Here is a 20,514-nt window from a genome sequence, read left to right on the forward strand (position 1 = left end):
TCGTTCTCTTCCGATGGGCAATTTCTTACTGAAACTTGCGTTTTTTGGATCTCTGTAGTACGGTGTGTAATTCTACGGTTTAAAAATTATCGGGTTTTACGTGCCGAAACCACTTTATGAGGCACGCCGTAGTGCAAGACTCCGGAAATTTCGGCCACCTGGGGTTCTTTAACGTGCACCTAAATCTAAGTACACGGGTATTTTCGTATTTTGCCCCATCTAAATGCGGCCGCCGTGGCCGTGATTCGATCCCGCGACCTCTTGCTCAGCAGCCCAACACCACAGCCACTGAGCAACCACGGCGGGTTATTTCTACGGTTTGTAGGCTGCACGCTTCTCCACACTCCTACTCCTGCAAGCACACACACGCACTCTCCCTCTCTCTCTCTCTCTCACACACACACACGCACACACACACACACATATATATACACAGCACAAATTGCTTCAGGCAGGAATTGTTTTATTGATAAGTTGAACGGAGTTTGGGAGACGCGGCACGGGTGCAAACGGCCACAGAGCAGCTACCTTCCTGGTCGTCTTCGGTTCTCGAGTGCTGCGAGAAAAAAAAAACAGAAGAACCCAGATTAGTAGCTGCTTTTTCTTAGCAGCCACACAAGCAGTCACGTACGCCTCTAAGGTAAGAAAAAAAAAGTCACCTTCCACTCCTAATATTGACACGCGAACTGGTGTTTTTACGGGTGAGAGCTTTTACCGTCCACGAAATCTTATCGCTCAGCGCAGGACGTGTCTAAATTTATCGGAAGTTTCGTGAATGTTATCGATGCTCCTAACCGCTTTCTGTTGTCGCCGAACCTTGTGTAATCTGATTGAATGTAAGTGCGATGCGAATGGCATAGAACTTTGTGGAAGGCATGTGTGTCCCAGTGATTACTCTGGACTGATTACTCTGGACGACTGATCTATAAAAGCCGACGCGCTTGACCAGCTAAGCAGATTTTCAACGATCGCCGACTGTGTTCGCCACTCTCGTTGTGCTATAAGTGTAGCCTTTGTGTGCACAAATTCGCCCATTAAAACTACTTTTGTCTTTCACATTATGGCTACTGTGTTCATTAACGTCGCTACCACGTGACATCTGGTAGAGGTGCTTTGCCTTCATGTACCGGACGCCTCACAAAGCCGTGACCGACGCCCGCACGCGGAAGACAACACAAACGTCGCCAAGAACCAGCGGTTTAGCCGCAGGCTGCAAGGACTGCCCCCGGAGCACGGACTTTTGTCCGAGACGACCAGGAAGATCGCCACGAAGTCCACCCTAATGGCAGCCCCAGCGTCCCCGATCGTGCTGCAGCAGCCCAGGGAGCATCCGACGTTCCGCGGTTCAACGCTCGAGGACCGGGAAAGCTGGCTTGAGACGTATGAGGGAGTGGCTACATTTAACAGCTGGAACAGCGACGACAAACTGCGACATGTCTTCTTCGCATTGGAAGACGCTGCCAGGACATGGTTCAAGAACCGAGAAACCACCTGAACGATCTGCGACCTGTTCCGAAGCGGCTTCCTGCAGACATTCGCAAGTGTTGTACGCCGAGAACGAGTCCAAGTGCTATTAGAAACCCGGGTGCAGCTACCTAATGAGACAACCGCGATCTTCACGGAGGAAATGAGCCGTCTATCCCGCCACGCCGACTCTAAATGCTCGATGAGAAGAAAGTCCGCATACTCATGCGTGGGGTAAAGGAGGAACTTTTCGCCGGAATGGTACGGAGCCCACCGAAGACCGTCGACGAGTTTGTTTGCGAGGCCACCAGCATCGAGCGGACACTGGAAATGCGGAACCGGCAATTCAACCGCCGCACTAACTCGACAAACTACGCGGGAGTTCAGTCACTGGCCACCGAAGACCTGCGCGAGACTATCCGAGCGGTCGTGCGGGACGAGCTATAGAAGCTGTTCCCATCATCACAGCCTCAAGTGGCTTCGATTGCCGACGCCGTACGTGAGGAACTCCAACAAAAACTCGGAGTAGCCCCTGAATCGCCTCAGCCGCAAGCGATGACATACGTCGCTGTAGCCCACAGTCACGTTCCCCCTCCGCGCCCACGGCAGGGCCCAGTGACGACACAGTTCCGTCGTCCACCACCACACCCGCCGCCAGCACGTCAACCCATCATTTCACGCGGCGTTCCAAGCAAGACTGACGTTTGGCGCGTCCCCGACCACCGTCCACTTTGCTATCGCTACGGAGAAGCCGGCCATGTGTACCGCCGATGCCCATACTGGAAGATGGGACTGCGAGGTTTCGCAGTTAACGCGCCGCGACCACAGATTGGCGAATGACCTCGCAATATCGCCAACTAGCTCGCCGCCACTCAGTGGAGCCCTCGACGACCAGTCCCGTTCGCCGTCACCAGGCCGCTACCTGTCTCCGCAGCGCCGACCATACACGACCCAGCCCGGGGCCGGTCAGCGAGCCTATATCCGGAAAACTAAAAGCAGCAACCAATGGAGGTGCGGTTGCGGTTCATCGAACTGATGAAGATCCTCCACCGCCGACGAAGACGCCGAAGAAACAAGAAACTACCTCGACGACATACCGACACGCCGCCGTACCGATAAGGTGTCGAAGCAAAGAATACGACGACAAAAGACGACCTGACGACGTCACATACCAGCCACAGGTCAATGCGAGGCAGCCGTGATCCGACACCAAGACCGAATTGTAATGCAAGACGAAGAACCACCGACCTCGACGTACTTCTCAACGGCCACGCAGTCACCGCCTAATTGAAACAAGGGTTGATTACCCCGTTATGAGTGGACACATCGCCGCCCAGTTGAAGAAAGTTAATACTACATGGGAAGGACCTCAAAGTCGGACCACTGGAGGACACTTCATAACGCCGTCTGGAATGTGCACAGCAAGAATTACCATTCACGACCGGACTTACCCTGCCACCTTTGTTATCCTCCAACAGTGTTCACGAGACGTCCTTCTGCGCATGGACTTCTTTAACCAACACGGCGCAATCATAGACCTGAAGTCAAAATCGATAACGCTGTCGGAAGATCAAGCGATGTTGCCGGAGAGTACTCGGAGTCACCACGCCTTGAGTGTGCTCCAAGATCAAGTGAGCATCCCGCCGCGCTCCAGCATTGTTATTTCGGTCGCCACCGAGACACCTGATGACGTAGACGGCGTCATCAAAGGCGACCAACGTCTACTGCTCGATCGCGAAATTTGCGTCGCAAAAGGAATCGCTCAAGTACACGGTGGAAAGACGAAAGTGTTGCTGACAAATGTCAGCCAGGAGTTCAAGCACATCAACAAGGGCATGACAATCGCATACATCGGGGAAGTTCTGGAAACCAGAAATGCATTTGTCCTCACGGATTCTGCCGCATCTATCCCGACAACCGTAGTTCCCGAACCAGACTTCGACATAAATCCAAGTCTCCCCATGATTAAGCAACAACAGCTCAGAAGTTTACTTCGACGATACAAAGAGTGCTTTTCAACGTCATCAAGGATTCGACAAATGCCAGTCGCAAAGCATCGCATAATAACCGAAGAGCGTGCACGACCACTCCACCAGAGCCCTTATCGAGTTTCTACGCGAGAACGTGAGGCTATAAGGCACCAAGTCCACGAAATGCTGCGTGATGACATCATTCAGAAAAAGGACGGCACCCTACGTTTCTGCGTCGATTATCGTCGTCTGAACAAGATCACGAAGAAGGACGTAAACCCCCTCCCAGGAATAGACGACACATTGGATCGGCTCTGCAACGCTAAATACTTCTCGTCTATGGACCTCAAGCCTGGCTATTGGCAAATAGAAGTCGACGAAAGAGATCGCGAAAAGACCGCCTTCATCACCCCGGACGGCCTCTACGAGTTCAAGGTTATGCCATTCGGACTGTGCTCGGCGCCTGCAACGTTACAGCGCGTGATGGACATGGTTTTAGCAGGATTAAAGTGGCAGACCTGTCTCGTTTACTTGGATGACGTCGTCGTCTTCGCTGGAAATTTCGACGATCACCTTAGGCGGCTTGCAACAGTACTAGAGGCCATCAGGTCATCAGGGCTTACTCTGAAGCCGGAAAGTGCCGCTTCGCTTACGACGAGTTTCTGTTTCTAGGCCACGTCATCAGCAAATCTGGAGTCCGACCCGAACCGCAGAAGACAGCTGTCATCGCAAAGTTCCCGCAGCCTATCGACAAGAATGAAGTGCTCAAACGACGCATGCAGTCGCCGCCGGTACTTGCACACTTCGACGAGGATGCCGATACAGAAATCCATACTGACGCCAGTAGCCTAGGCCTCGGTCCCGTCCTAGTCCAGAGGAAAGACGGACTTGAACGCGTGATATCTAATGCTAGCCGGCCGCTGTCAAAAGCGGAAGGCAATTATTCTACGACTGAAAAGGAATGCTTCGCCATCATTTGGGCTACAGCAAAATTCCGCCCGTACCTATATGGGAGGCCATTCAAAGTGGTCAGCGACCATCACGCGTTGTGTTGGCTAGCTAACTTAAGAGACCCTTCAGGACGGCTGGCGTGGTGGAGCCACAGAATACAAGAATACGACATCACTGTAACCTAAAATTCCGGACGAAAACACTCAGATGCCGATTGCCTATCACGCGCCCCCATTGACCCGCCGCCGCAAGATGACGAGGATGACAACTCCTTCCTTGGAATAATAAGCGCGGAAGACTTCGCTAAACAGAAACAAGCAGACGCGGAGCTAAAAGGCCTCGTCGATTATTTAGAAGGGCACACCCACGTACTCCCTAGGGCATTTAAGCGCGGATTGTCTTCATTCACGCTTCAAAACAGCCTACTCGTGAAGAAGAACTCCTTACCAGTCCGCGCCAACTACCTTCTTGTTCCGTCGGCGCTGCTTCCAGAAGTACTGCACGTCCTACATGACGATCCTACCGCTGGGCATCTCGGTTTCTCCCGGACGCTATAGAGGATACAAGAAAAGTATTACTGGCCGCGCCTAATCGCCGATGTCCCCCGTTACGTCAAGACATGTCGAGACTGTCAGCGACGCAAGACGCCACGGACAAGGCCAGCGGGATTACTACAGCCGATCAAGCCTCCTTACCAACCTTTTCAGCAGATCGGGATGGACTTGCTGGGACCGTTTCCGACATCAACTTCCCGAAATAAGTGGATCGTCGTGGCGACGGACTATCTCACCCCCTTCGCTGAAACTAAAGCTCTAACGAAAGGCAGCGCAGCCGAAGTGGCGAAATTTTTCGTCGAGAACATCCTGCTGCGACATGGTGCTCCAGAAGCCCTCATCACCGACAGAGGAACGGCTTTTACAGCAGAGCTCACCCAAGTCATTCTGCAATACATCCAGACAGGCCACCGGAAGACAACTGCCTACAACCCGCATACGAATGGTCTCACGGAGCGCCTGAACAAGACCCTCGCCGGCATGCTAGCAATGTACGTCGACGTCGAGCAGAAGACGTGGGATGCCGTCCTGCCGTGCGTAACCTTTGCTTACAACGTGGCGGTGCAAGAAGCAACACAGATCAGGCTGTTCAAGCTTGTTTACGGCAGGAACCCGACGATGACTCTCGACGCCATGCTGTCGCACGTGACCGACGAAGAGAATCTTAACGTCGCTATCTATCTCCAGCGCGCCGAAGAAGCTCGACAGCGCGCCTGCCTACGTATGAAGAACCAGCAGCATACCTACCGACAGCCCACACTGCAACCTCCAACGACGCTTCGTCCAGTATACCAGCCTGGCAACCGTGTTTGGGTTTGGACCCCAATACGTCGACGAGGACTCAGTGAGAATCTATTGCGGCGCTATTTCGGACCCTACAAGATCAACCGACGTGTTGGCGATCTGGACTATGAGGTCGTGCCAGACGGCATTTCGCATTCAAAGCGGTGCCGCGCACGACCTGAAGTAGTTCATGTTATGCGTCTTCTGCCGTTTCACCAGCGCTAATGAACTTTCGTAATGCCGCATAGCTGAACTTTATTTTTTCGACTGTGTCACCTTGAACTTCGTTTCTTTGTTGTTACTTTGTTGAACAAGTGCCCTTTGTCTTTTACTCTCGTGTTATGTTCGCAGTATCGGGCCGATGCCTTTTGAGAGGGGGGAATTGACATGTGAACTCATTTATCTTTTACGGGTGAGCGCTTTTACCGTCCACGAAATGTTATCGCTCTGCGCAGGGCGTGTCTAAATGCTACCGAAGTTTCTAGAATGCTATCGATTTATTCTATCCGGTATCTGTTGTCGTCGAACCTTGTGTAATGTGATTGCATGCATGCGCGACGCGAATGGCGTAGAACTTTGTGGAAGGCATGTGGATCCCAGCGATTACTCTGGAACGTTCGACGACTGATCTATAAAAGCCGATGCACTTGACCCGCTGAGATTTTCGACGAGCGCCGACTGTGTTCGCCGCTCTCGCTGCGCTTTAAGTGTAGCCTGTTTTGTGGGCACAGGTTCCCCCAATAAAAGCTAGTTTTGTATTTCACGGTGTTGCTACTGTGTTCTTTAACGTCACTAACCACGTGACAATATCGCTTCACCTTGGTTTGAATAAATAAGTGAAACGCATTTGTAAAAAAGTTTTCCGGCTTCTTTGGAACCCATCTACTCTCTATCTACTTACTATGTACTTTCAGACCACTATGCTTACTGTAAGCGTAATTTTCCTAATCTCGTACTGTATAGGTTCAACAGGTAAGCAGAACTTCCGTGCATCGAGATTATTAGCTTAGAGGCACGCAAGCAAGATGTAGCGTTCTCGATGCGTTAATTTATTAAATTCATATTTATTCCCTGTATTTCTCTTCCCTCAGTGCCATGAGACATACAGAGGGAAGTGGCTTACAGTGCAAGATGAAATAGAAGTATCAATTACTGTATAAATTGTTCCATAGTAACAAAAGAACAGGGCACCTGTGCATACAATGCTACAGCTGAGAGAGGCATGACCATAGGGGCACAGTACACGCAACGGACTCACCGGATCTGCGGTTTGTGTAAAATACCCACCGTCCGTACGAGCCAGAAACGTTGAGATACTTGCGACTACTGACGATAATACGCAGCCGCGACCAGGGGGGCCCCTCGAGTAACGTGCAGTTCTTGGGCGCGGCGTCGTCGTTCACGTCGTAGGCGGCGACCCCGACCAGCAGGTCCGTGTTCTCGTGAAGGTACCAGAACTGCGAGCGGGCGCGTAAGGACAGAAAGAGTCATTGCGCTCAAAAGGCGTCACTTTGCAACATGAGTTACAACATCGGCGTCAAATGAAACGCGAACTGCGGAGCGCGTGGCCCATCGTATAACCGAAGCTGCAGCGTGCGACGTATACAGTGCTCACGGAATGAAACGCGTCAATTTAGGGCTAACTGATGCGCCTACTTTCGCTTCCACCGGCTGCAGTTCGTGTCACATCGACGTAATTTTGGTGCGTACACTTAGATAGGAGTCCGAGTCAGCTTTGGTGACCAGATTCTTAGCGACTTGACGTCGTACTCTCGAGTTCTCTGCCTATATGCAGGGTTCTACCAAATGCTCGCTGTTGCGTTTCATTCCCTGAGCACTGTACATTCATTATTACACCCTCAAACACCAGTAAACCCTTTCGGGCGTATATTTGTCACACAACAATAATCGCCATTTGTCTTGCCTGCGTTTCCTTTCTTGAAAACGGTACGCTCGCTACTTTCCTGTCGAGAATGCTAGGTCATGCTGATAAAGCGCATGCCGTTCGTGGATTGGAAGTACCGGGCTCGCAGCCTTAAAGAAAGGAAATGCGGACAAGACAGATGACGATTATCGTTGTGTAGCAAGATACGACCCAAACGGTGTAATTTTGTTTAAGAGTATCATTGGCAGGCGCGCACATCCGATTTGATTTCACCGCACTGCGCGATATGCACCCCCCCCCCCCCCCCCCGTCAGTACTGCGATATTTGCGTTTCCGCTCCGCTTGTCTTATCTGAAGGCAAGGAAATAAAAAAGGCGACCACAGCAATGCCGAACACCGCCTTTAGTTCACCGCTCTTGCATCACGCTGCTTACGGATCTTAATGTTTCAGAATTCGCGTGCAGAATTGACATAAAAAGAAAGAAGCAAGACTATGCCCATAACTTTCACCGCCCAGGGCACATTGGGAATGGTTGATCATTTAGGGATGCGGACTGGATTCCAAGAGGAGGGAAGCGATGCAGGGGGCGGTAGAAAGTTAGGCGGGCGCATGTGATTAAGAAGTTTGCAGGGACAACATGGCCACAATTAGCACATGACCGTGGTAGTTGGAGAAGTATGGGAGAGGCCTTTGCCCTGCAGTGGGCGTAGCCAGGCTGCTGCTGCTGCTGCTGCTGCTGATGATGATGATCTCATAATCAACCGCCTCTCGTAAAAGACGAGCGGACGGCTGGTTGGCTATGAATCAGCAGTTTTGCTGCAATTTGCAAGAGGTTCCATTACGCTTAGAGAAGGAGGGTGCCAGAACCTTAAGATAGCTGGCGCCCTCCGTCCTATGCCGCGTACAACTTTTTTGTCCGATGGGATTTTGGCGCGGCTTCGCCGGGTGTCGCTTAAACAAAACAAAAAAAAAAAGCGAAAACGCCTTTTTTGTTGCTACGCTGCTCTCAATCTGAAAAGCAGATTTTCGAAGAATAATTCCAGCTTGCTACATGGTGTTGGTTTGAGGATATGCAGACGCAGGCTTGGCGTCCTTAGTCTCCCTTAACATCGGCTTACGCTTTGTCGTGAAGGCGCCTGGTCGTCGCGTCATGATTCACTGCCACAGACATCGATTTGTTTTATCTTTTATGCCTAGGCAACGCGTACAAGCCGAGTAGCTTTTCTTAAGGCTTGGTAAGCAGCGGGAGTACTGGCAGAAATTCATTTTTAACTGATAAATGTTTACAGACATGCTTCACTAAAGGGTTTCAAGTAAGGCGCATTAGTTTGGAGAACGTGGAATATTTCCGTTATTTTGGCAAGCTCGCATGAAAGTAAGACGTCCCTCCGTCTTTTATGTCCATGTGTACACAGTACGCTACACCGCTCCCTTGCCTCTTTGCTAAGCAGTGGTAAAACTGTAATTAAACCGAATATAGACTGATGTATAGGGCCAACTTAAAGTTCGCGAGATCCACCGCCTTGGCTGCAGTGGCTGTATGGTCTGCTCCTCTGTATAAGGTTGTGGGCTGAAACTCGGCTATTATGGTCGTTTTCTTTTTCTTTTTTTTTACAGCGACGCTGTTTATGGCTAGCCGATTCGTCGGTCCGTCCGTTTGTGGTTCGTGCGCCAAAAACTCCCCCGACGCAACCCCATGCGCATGCGCGAAATAAAGAGGGAGAGAGAGAGAGCTGCGCGATTGGCTGCGCTAGTAGTGTCGTCGTTACTCTCCGTTGCAGCCGTTTGCCGTTTCCTCTCAGTAGCAGTTTCCCTCCGACTCCGGAATGGGTCGGCCACGCGTCATACGTACTCCGGACGAGCAGGCAGCTTTCGATCAGCAACACCGCGAGCGGAACCGGGAACGAGCTCCAGCTACCCCGTGCCGATGCTGCAGCCCGGGCTCAAGAACAGGCTCGTTCAGCAGAGCGCACTCAGCAACTGCGTACCGAGGAGCCGGCAGGCTTCCAAGCAGTCGTTTAATAAACCATCGGGATTAACCCAGTGATAAAGACCGGGGCCGCATGTTTCAGCTTCGCTGGTTATATAACCATTTCTACGGAGTGCTTGGGCGGGATAAAAAAAAGAAAGAAAACTCCAGTACGTGTAAGTTTAGGTTGCAATGAAAGTTCACGTGTATGTTTGGGTTGCAATGAAAGTTAAGGAACCCTAGATCAAAATTATTCCGTGCCCTCGACTGGCATCCTTCATTACCCCTGTGCAGATTTTGGGGATTCAAATCAGTCAATGAAAACTACTGATATTTTACTGCGGGCAATATGCAAATCAAGCAAAATATTCCGCGTTGTATGCTTTCTTTCCCCGCCTGAAAGCCTGGGATATCCGCAAGATGGTTAGGTAATTACGGATGTGGCTGATGTCGCTTACCATGCCGCAACCAGCACGAATATAATTTTTTGGAGTGGTCATTTTTAGTAATAAAACGCACATTGAAGTATTAAAATAGAAGCTCCATACTTTGGTGATTACACAATATACTGTTTGAACTGATGTGTCTAATTTTACCTGGGCTTATGGCCTGAGTGGCTAGGCTACATGAAACCCAGGTAAGTATAGTTATTCAATCAGCTAATACATGCCTGTGATCCCTCTTTATTTAGCCCTCTTCCCAGGAGTTCCCAGATATGCCTCTGTTAACGTCAGAAAGAGTATAAGGATTCAAAACAGTCCAACGTGGCTCAACTAAAATTTTAGATATACAAGTAAGATGATTTTCTTTCTCATTACGATTGTGCGTTGCTTTGATTTCGTAGTCATCCGTCGCATTCTTTTCGTTAATATCTAAAAGCACTAAACAGCGCCACACATCCGTAAGCATAGGGTGAAGATTCCATTCCCTGAGGCCTTGCTCAGCAGTCAATGTCTTGTGGAATGGAATCGCCGCGCAATGCTTTTAAACTTAAAAGAATTTAAAATTTAGAAGAATGATTCTCGCAGAGTTACGCCGACCGCATCGCCCCTGAGTCGGCTTCGCCTCACTAGTCAATGTCCCGGATTCATGGACTTGTCAAAGAAAGCAGAAGCTAAAATATCGCAGTGCAGTCAGTACAGGACGAGTATTATCGCACAGTGCAGTGAAACCGTACGTGTCGTCGGCGTCAAATGAAAGGAGAACAGCGGTGCGTCTGCTACAGTTCGGGCCGTCATCTTTTCTCGCTTTCAAATAAGAGAGTACTGGGGGTTTGTCGTTTATTTCTCGTCTACCTCTGTCACATGCTTTGAGATTTGTGCCGGAAAGCGCCACAAACTTTTCTTTTAATTAGTGCACAGCTATACGAAGTATTGTAGTCTTACCGACCATATAAGCTTCGAAACATTCACTTGCTAAGTGAATGGTGAAGTGAACATGCGTATGGTGCCAGCATCCACGAGCAAACATGCACACATGACACTCGATGTCAAAACGCTGGTGTCAGCAACGCGGCAGCTGCAGCGAGCGAAGTGACTTTCGTGTGGTCTGCCCCTTAATGCAAGAACGGCGAACACACAGCGCGCACGAAGGCATGAGCCGTCTGTAGACATTGACGGCGCGCGCAGCACTGCGAAGTTTGCAAAGGGGAACAGTTGTCATCTTTGGCTATGCCTCCGTGGTGTTGTCAGACTGAACGCCGCACGCAACAGCCGCGACACATCAGGGAGGAGCTTTGCACCGATCCTCACTCTCTTTCACTCGTAACCACGCGAACGAAAATTAAAATTTGGTGTCCTATATTTCGGAGCGCAGACACGCTTGAAGAATTATAACTGATACTGCGTAGAAACGCGACTGCCTCTAACATTTCAGTACAAACATACCCACTTAGTGCAGTCAACAAAACGTTAATTATTCAATTTTATGTAATTGGGCTGCTGACAGCGATAATTATATTATTTTGTGTCCCCCTGGCCGCATAACCTATTTGCACAGGTGGTCCTCGTGTGCCTCCCAGAGCCTAATTTTAAGAAAATCCTAAAAGTTAATTTTGAACTCCCAGTATGAGAACGTTATAGTAAACCCCATAACGTGAAGTTTCATGTTTCTGACGTGCAACTGACGTTCTTAATGCAAGTGCTCGGAAAAAACCTGCAGAATTTCCTGCAGGAGTTATTTAAACGATGCGTCACCAATTGCTACCAATGTCCTGCAGTTTTGTCGTTCTATGCTCCACTGCTTGGTATAACTGCGAGAAACACTGCCAAGACATCGCGAAGGGAGAAACGCACCTGCAACACTAACGTGTTAACTGAGACCAGCATGATACGGCGAACAAAAAGCGAGTAGTAGCAATGTTCAACCATGTTGTACGGTGGTGCGTTTGGATGATGATGCTGCTTCGTGGAAGGTGAGCTCTGGTCCATGCGCACTGTAGTTCGTGACATAATTGAATAGTGTGAGGTTTGCTATACCTCGTACGTAGGCGTGGTCGACGATGCTGCTTTCTCTCGATGCGAAGCATTATCAACCATGGTCAACCGTGCTCCGGGGTCGGCTTCGTACGGCGCTGCAGCGTGGGCCCTATTTTGAAAGCTATCTGCAATGATGACAGAGTGTGCCGAGTGCTGATAGCTTCGTGTGCGCTGTGTTCTCGGCGCTTAGTTCGCCTTGAAGCCTGGAGCAGCACCAAGTTCAATTCGCTCGCTGCTGTGGGCCATATCTCAAAAGCGAGCGTCTGACGTGACGGACGGACGGACGGGACAGGTTTCCTCACCGGTAAGGCAAACAAATGGTTACGCACTTAAAACCCACCTTTCAGGAAAATAGGCTGTCATTCCGCAAAGTTGCATAGGTCAGCTGCTTTTTTTCTTTTTTGTTTATGTTTATATTGTTACCACAGTACACTGTAAAATAATTTACACCCTCATTAACCTTTAAAGGGGTAAATTATTTATCATTGCATGAAGCTATGTTGCGATTCTTAATAGCAGTACGGTGCACGGTAGGAATGCGAGGATTCCGTAGGGTCGCCGATAGCACATACGGCATGGGACGCTCACCTTTCTTATGAATGATTCTATTGTTTCGAAGGATACCGTGAATCCGTGATTCTTGTCATAGGCGTACCCGCACTCATAACGATCGGTGTACTCCAAGGTATTTGCGTAATTAAAGCTTGTGTTTCCGCACACCTGGAAGAGAGTGGAGAGGGAGAAAGGCAACTAAGGCAGATCAAGTGTACTGAGAATTGTGGCTCGACGCCTACTAGACTTACAGCATTGATTTATTGTATTTTCTTGCACAATAATAAAAGAAAGGAAGGAAGCAGAGAAAACTAATATTGCACACTTTAAAACTGATGGTAGCGCTAAACAGGAATGGACACACGAAGAAAAGACGACACGACGACGAAGAAACGCAACTGACAACTGGTTTATTTTTCGCAAAAATTCTATATTTAAAAGAATCACAACACATGGGCACAACCGAACTACACCAGCCTTCTTTATCGCCATATCGAAAACAATGTCATGCACGCGAAGCGAGATGATAAAACTCCCGAGCAGCAAGAAGTGAACACATGACCAATTGAAGAGAAGCCATACAGTTACGGTTTTTCAAATTTCCCCAGAAGTGTGCGCTCAGCCAAGTACAAATTTATTGAAGCATCGCTGATGCACAGACCCGCCTTTTTTTTGTATGCGGAAAGCTTCCAGCAAAACTCTAGCTTTTGCACTTGCACATCTGCCCAGAACCTTTGCCTCTTTAAACCGTGGCACGCACTCGTAAACCATCACATGCGAAACTAAATTCGCAAGTTTGTCTTGTTTTGTTCTGTTTTGAGAGTGCTCCCTTAAGCGGTCATTGAGGCAACGCCCCGTCTGCCCGATATAGCACTTGCCGCAGGACACGGGAATAAGGTATACCAGTCCTAGGGCACACCTGACGAAGACATCTTCATGCTGCATTTTGCAACCGCGCTGACCTTCACCGCAGATGCGGGGGCACAGCCTCGCCAACTTGTTTGGTGCAGAAAAAACAAGCGGCACGTTGGCCGCTTGGTCAGCACGTTGGTTTTATTGTAATATTGCACAGACTTCACTCAGTCCACCCGCGGGAACCTTATGCACAGGTTTTGCAGGTTTGTTGGCTGTCTAACCTGGTTTCAGCTTCCGTAAAGTATTACTAGATGGCACAACAGGTCCGTGAAAAAAAAAAGCCCCTCAAACATCGTAAAGTAGTGACAGTCTCCTCCTCTGCCTTCCCTCATCCTCGTTTCTCTACTCTTTCACGCTCCCTCCTCAACCGTGGCGCCGCCTAGACTGGTCGAGCGTAGAAACGGCGCCAACATGCGCTCCTCGCCACTCCGTAGACGCTTCTCGAGCAAAAATGGCGCTGATGCACGGCGCGAGGGCCCACGTGATGCTATTAGGCCAATAGCGACGCGGTGTCGGCCTCGGCCAGAGCGCGCGAGGAGGAGGCGGCATTCTTCCAAGCTTGCCGCTACTTTACGAAATCTCAGGGGTTTTAGTGAAAAAAATGAGATATTAGCACCGAACAGCTGAATAGGTGGCGACATCTCGCGGAATAGGCTGGGGCGACTACGGCTAGGGCCCGGAGGTTGCGCTACCGCTTTGCGCGGTGTGTTTTCTTCGCTTCCTTTTTGCGGCGCGCGAAAATGCCGTGTTCTACCAAGTCCAGGCAAGTTTGTTGCGCTGTGCGTTGTTTGAAGACCGCTGAAAACTCCGCAGGGGCGCCCGAACCGGCGCATTTCTGCAGATTCCCAGCGTGGGCCCACTTTCGTAAGCGCCGCGCCAAACGCAGATCCGCTTGCTTCGCAGGCAGAGGTAAGTGCAGACGTCCAGCCCTACAGGTTATGTCGTTTAGTAAGAATTGGCAATCGCCACGCAGATGCTATCTTGAAGCTTACTTTGCTTCACGCATTTTCAGGTGCGAGGGTACTGGTGACTGGGATACCCGTGCGCCGACACATTCTGTCGTATGATAAGTCGTGCAGACCGAGCTACAATCTCATAATTTTTCCGACTGTGTACGAGAAGCCTCCAAGCTAATTGCCTGGATTGTTTTAATCGTCAAGTTTCTCGGGGAGGAACCGCTACGATATTGATACGTTACATTGTGCATCTCCTTCTGCACATCTTCTGCCGAATAACAAGCACCGGAACGTTTTTTTTTAACGTTGCCGCGGATCTTGTGTAGTAGTGCCAACCTTATCGAATTGGGGCGTACATTCCGGAATGCCCCAAACAACAGCAATTAGGCGGGGTTGTACGTTGAGTTATACGCGTCCTTAACCCGTACAGAGAAGATTTCGACGGCCGGTGACTGTGCTCGTCGCTATTGTGGTTTGAGTGCTCCATGTTTTTCTAATCACGAGCTTGCCCAATAAAAAATTAATGGCTCACATTTTTGACAGTGTGGTTCTTCCCCATCAATACAACGGGAAATGAGTTTTAAGCTGGTCACTTGTGCAGTTGTACCGCAGAGCAAACGTACAGTCGTCCATGGCTAAAATTTTTCATGTGGTTCACAAAAATGATGGCATGACGCTAACTATGGTGCGGGCGTCGCTATTAAAAGCTTTAAAGCCTCGCTGGGGGCAGTCGGTATACTTTTATTGGTATTTGTTCGCGTAAGTTTCCGGGTTGTCCTCGCCAAATTACAGTTATGCATTGCGGTGAAGCATAAAAGTGCTGGCGATTTGCTTGAGTAAAGACCGGCAAACCATCCGTGTTGCAGCCGCTGCTAGTACATTCGTAGTTACAAGTATGTCGAAGCCTATACCCCGATCCGCACATTTACTGAAACGTCAACAAACCCGCAGCTGAAAAGCGCAAATTTAGGCCCAACAGTTCATCGCTCGTGGCCTTCAGCTTCTCTTAGAAACAGATATGAAACTTGTGTCGCTTACTTCGTCACTCATACGCAGTTCTCTCTAAACTCTTCGTAACGAAAAATGCGCCACAATATTATGTCACCAAGCAAACCATTAATGAAAACATCGTTAATTGTAGTGCGTGCGTGTAATATATGCTGCCGTGCGAAATGCAGCGCTTCTGCGCAAATTTAACCGCATACTCGGGGATTGTCCGTAGAAACTTATACTTTGTTGCTACTTCGGCTACTTAAAGTAGCGAATAAGGCAGGCAGATGATGCCACATCATGAGAGAATATATGAGTAGTAGCGTTGGCTTCGATGGCAATCGATTTCAGCGCGGCTGAATGCTCTCTTTTCTGACAAAAGAGGCGCTTGCAAGTGACTGTAAGCATTAAATACGTTATAAATAAACGGTGAGAGTTGAAGATTCGCAGAATGCGCAAAGCCTGGTTCCTGGTTATAGCTCGGTTCCGCGAGCTTAGTCTGTGGAACACGCTTACCCCTAATGGTGATGGGGTTTTCTTTCTGTCGTTCAAGAATATCATTGACATATGCCCTGCCTTATGTAAATAACTTCCCTTTCCAAAGTTAGCGGTCGTAAAAACATTTTCCAGTTTACAAGGCCTTGAAAGCCGCAACGGAGCACGACGGACAATGCCGTGTTCGTTCTGTCGTCTGCTACGCGACACATCATATTTTGCAATTTCGCCACAGTCGCCCGTTAACGGCACAACTGCCGCCCGTCGCCAATAGGAGGTGTCCAAATCCGCGTGCCAGCAACGGCTCACTCTGGGTAACGGAGACCATGTTTTTGCTTGCTGCGTGCTACGGAGGTGATTGCAAGAACTGGAAAGTAGTCATGGACGTCGTGTTTCGTACATCACTCACTCTGTATCTAGCGGAGCGCGTGTGTCATGACTGCGGCAAGGCGACGACACCACAGGGATGGATTGACAACAACAGTGACGATAACGACATGACGTAGCGACAACGATTGTGCAAGTAAGAGATTGATTATAAAAGAATGAAAGAAAGCCACTGAGAAACGCCATAGCGGCGAGAACGTTCTGCAAGGCGGCGGGGTCGCGCGCTCCTCCAGCATCGTAGAACGTGACAGGCGGCACGCGCACGCAAGCACGCGCGTAGAGACAGGCACGCTCACGCACGCACGTACACACAAAACTACACCGTGGTGAAAACTTTCAATGGAAAAAAAAAGAATTGTAATAGCGAACGTGACTTACCGCTTGTACGTGCGCTACCTGGGGGTAGTCTCCTAATTTGCACGGATCCCCAACGCGGTAGTGTCCCGGATAACTTGGCTTGTACCAACGGCCTGCCATCGTCGCCGACACCGCGTACATGGTGTCGAGGCCCTCGTTCCGTTGCAGGTGCTTAATCGTGTTCACGGCGTCGTTCTGGGGAGCAAAGAAATGAGCGCGAAAGCAAACTTTACACTTTGCGGACGGTGTTAGATGTGGCGCCGTTTCCTGAGGCTACTTCGAGTTCCCCAGACCACATCGAATCGCAGCACAGCTAATTGAGGAATGCAGAAGCAGGGATGCCATTCCTGAGGCAAGACACGTGCAAACAAGTTGGCGGCCCCCAGGTCGTGGGCCGCCGGGGAACTATTCAATGCTTGACTTTCCCGACACTGTTGCGAGGAAAAGGGGGTCTCGAACCAAGACGGCTGTAATGCGCTGTGACAACATGACGGCTGTAATTGAGCCTGTCCGCCTTCGTCCGCCGTCACCCTCGGCCCTCTAGGCTGACGGAGCATTGCAAGTCAGCAAGGCAAGACCGCAGTGAGCCGCCAGGTGCCTTCCATTGGCCGAAGATGGCGTCATCTGAGCGGGCTCTCCTATTGGCCGAACATGACGCGTCTTCCCGAGATCGAAGGGTTTAAAAGACGGAGACCGGGAGCAGCAGAAGAGCATTCTGGAGAATTCCCTGATTCACCCCTCTCGAACTTCTTGCCGCGGGCCGCAGCGTCCGAGTTGCTGCCGGCCCGTAATGACTGTACGAATGTTACTTGACTCACACCTCTCTGTATATAATGTAAAATAAACCCTCCCAAGTTTGGTTTTCATCCGGAAGTCCCTCCTCAACCCCTTCAACGGAAACGTAGCTGACTGTTGGACAACGCGTCGAGGTTTGAAGGCAAATTCCACATCCGCGTTCGCGCTGACGAAGCTCTGCGTACGGTGGCGTGGCCGCAAGCAAGTGTCAATCAATGAACAGCCAGCAGCGCAACCTGCTTTTGAGCCGCGAACGTTCGCTTTGAAACCTAATTAGCAATAATTATGAAATGAGTGCTACGTTGCGCATGCCGCTCGACGCGTTTCAACGGCTCCACTTTGCAAATAGCAGTTTGTACGGCTGCGCGGCGGCAACTGCTGCCGGCGTAATCTAGCAACTCAGTCTGTGTAGAAGGCCCGAAAGCAGCCGTATCACTGATGACCAAAGTGTCGGTGAGAACGCCAATGCAGTGTCTATGGCGAATGGGTCATCGCTAAGAAAAGCCAGCAAACAATGCACGACCCTTGGGACTTTCGAAGGGTTGAGTACTCGTTTAGACCGCTTCGATGTCTTTCACGTACACACTCCTCAAGTTGTCATACATTCGCAAATGTTTCGTTTCTTCTGTTTTGTTTAGTAGAGCCAGTCATGACCTCATAGGAGCCGCAATAAGAAGGCTATATTCAGAATGGACTCACAACTTGTTTGCACCGTGGCTTACTTAGGCGTTACCGCGAGTATTATGTAAATACATCAAAGTTTCTTTACAGCGAAGTCAGTTGAAGCGAGAACTTCCTTCGTGATAAGTACATGTCACTTCGTTCGAAAGATGCGTCCCTTAGTGCAGCAAATACAAGCACACTAAGTTTGCTGAAAAAGAGGGGGTTTATTCTAACCATGGTGATATATTAGGAAAATTATCCGTGATATTCCCCCCCCCCCCCCAGTCGCTTTGAATATTTCACAGCGTAATTGGTCTTAATCCTATAGTCAATGTGGTATTGCAGAGGGCGACAGCATGCTTAGATCAAACGTCAAACATTAACGCGGGAAACAGCTGTAGCATTCGGAAAGAAAAGAAAACTAAAGGGGAGGAATGAATAGGTTTGCAGCACATAAAGTAAATGCAATGCAAGAGAGAATTAAGCTCCAATTTAGATTCACTGACGACTCCGCCTAATATGAAGACATATGATGCCATAACTACAATGCCAATTGCATTTAGAATAGAAAATAAAATTAAAGGGGAGGGGCAAATAGGTTTGCATAGAGAGCAATTCAGTGTAATGCAGGACAAAGTTAAGTCCAATAGAATTCCACTGACGAGCCCGCCAAGCATAAAGACAGACCAATGTAATAATAACAAGAACATTTCCCACGGTAAACTTGGTGTTTTTCCATCAATAAGACCTAAACATGGTCGCCTTTACTACAACATCACGGCAGCGGTCGCTGCCAATACGCCAAAATCGACTTCATCGTAAAACATGTGCGCGTGAAGGACATTTTCACAAGAAAAATTGCTTAACAGTGGTTGCAAAACGTTATATGTGCACGATCAATGTTTAACATGGGCGGGTCGCATGCGGGCAACGTCTTCAATCGTGTAATTTCAGACAACTAAAACTGTTAATATAATAGCTCATAGGAAGAAAAATTCGATGGAAATCGGGTTGTGATTCCGCAAGGTCGCACAATCCTGCTGTCATTATGCACACCCATTCGAATTAACGTGTCTTCATTGCTATGCACGTTTACGCTATTTTCTAAGTGTTATATGCACACTATACATTATATATGTTATATATGTATACGATGCCTAGAAAGCTGCTACCAAAGTTGCTATTGTTCTAGTTTAGGGGTCATGTTTAGCAAAGTTTCATCGATCTACACTGATCGTTTGTTGTCACTTCAACCCGCCGTGGTTGCTCAGTGGCTATGGTGTTGGGCTGCTGAGCACGAGGTCGCGGTATCGAATCCCGGCCACGGCGGCCGCATTTCGATGGGGGCGAAATGCGAAAACACCCGTGTGCTTAGATTTAGGTGCACGTTAAAGAACCCCAGGTGGTCAAAATTTCCGGAGTCCTCCACTACGGCGTGCCTCATAATCAGAAAGTGGTTTTGGCACGTAAAACCCCAAATATTATTATTATATTGTCACTTCAAATGCCGGTAATCAGTAGAGCAAGCTTATTCCACATTGAAAGTTCCTTGCTTTGAATAAAAATGTTCGTTTTTTAATCAAGTATCGGGTTTGTAGAATCAGCGGAGAGCTTTTCCTTCTTGCTTTTTTTAAACGTCACATGAAGCTTGACGTCGCATGTTACGCCAAGGAGAACCGGAAACAACGCCAGGAGTTTCAACGCCTTGACTTTCTCTCACGAGTAGTTGAATGACAGCTGCAACTCACCCGACCGTCTGCACCTATACAAGGAAACACGAAGGTGAAAAACTTTGGCAGCATGTTACACTCCTGCAACACATGAAGGCGAAAGCCTGCTGTACACCTGGTAATGCGTTAAATTATGCGATCAGAGGGGTCAGTCTTCTTGCAAGGCATAACGAGCTGCAGTGCGTAGTAAACGTATGGCGCTGTAGGTGGAACAACTGAACGACACATGCGGGCACCTAATGCACTACCTAAAGCTTCTTTCGTTCCATCTTTCGTTCTCTTTCTTTCCGTCTTTCCTTCTTTCGTTTCTTCTTTCGTTACTTCTTTGGTTTTATGTTTTTCTCCTTCATTCCTCCTTTCTTTCGTTTGTTCATTCATATTCAGCCATTGCATCTTTGCTTGCTTACGTGGGTATGAGCCATTCCTGATGATGATACTTCTTGCATCACTGATTTTTCGCATCGCTGGACTAGACGCCGCTGAACGAGCCACTTAACGCTTTCGCCTTAATAAATATGTTTCGGTCCCTTTGCTGCAGTAAAAAGCTGGGTGGCATAAGCAGCCCGCATTTTTCATGTCCTAACAGGCAGCCTTGGTGGCAAAATTGAAAAAGATAAAGA

General features: G+C 49.2%; 1 protein-coding gene and 1 long non-coding RNA gene across 2 annotated transcripts in view; one reads left to right on the forward strand and one right to left on the reverse strand.

Moving 5' to 3' along the window:
* Nucleotides 1-453: 453 nt before the first annotated feature.
* The window catches only part of LOC139049678 (uncharacterized), a 63,497-nt gene continuing 43,436 nt past the window's right edge, over nt 454-20,514 (reverse strand). The window contains exons 13-16 of the mRNA XM_070525374.1: nt 16,728-16,901; nt 12,643-12,774; nt 6,981-7,179; nt 454-556 (exon numbers count right to left, since the gene is read on the reverse strand). Of these exons, the coding sequence (XP_070381475.1) occupies nt 525-556; nt 6,981-7,179; nt 12,643-12,774; nt 16,728-16,901 (537 nt within the window). The 3' untranslated portion in view covers nt 454-524. The remainder of the gene's footprint in view (nt 557-6,980; nt 7,180-12,642; nt 12,775-16,727; nt 16,902-20,514) is intronic.
* On the forward strand, nt 14,311-15,009 carry LOC139049739 (uncharacterized). Its single transcript, XR_011508550.1, has 2 exons — nt 14,311-14,430; nt 14,534-15,009. It is a non-coding gene; the product is annotated as an uncharacterized lncRNA (long non-coding RNA).

This window comes from Dermacentor albipictus, chromosome 9, assembly GCF_038994185.2.
Source record: "Dermacentor albipictus isolate Rhodes 1998 colony chromosome 9, USDA_Dalb.pri_finalv2, whole genome shotgun sequence".
Lineage (NCBI taxonomy): Eukaryota > Metazoa > Arthropoda > Arachnida > Ixodida > Ixodidae > Dermacentor > Dermacentor albipictus.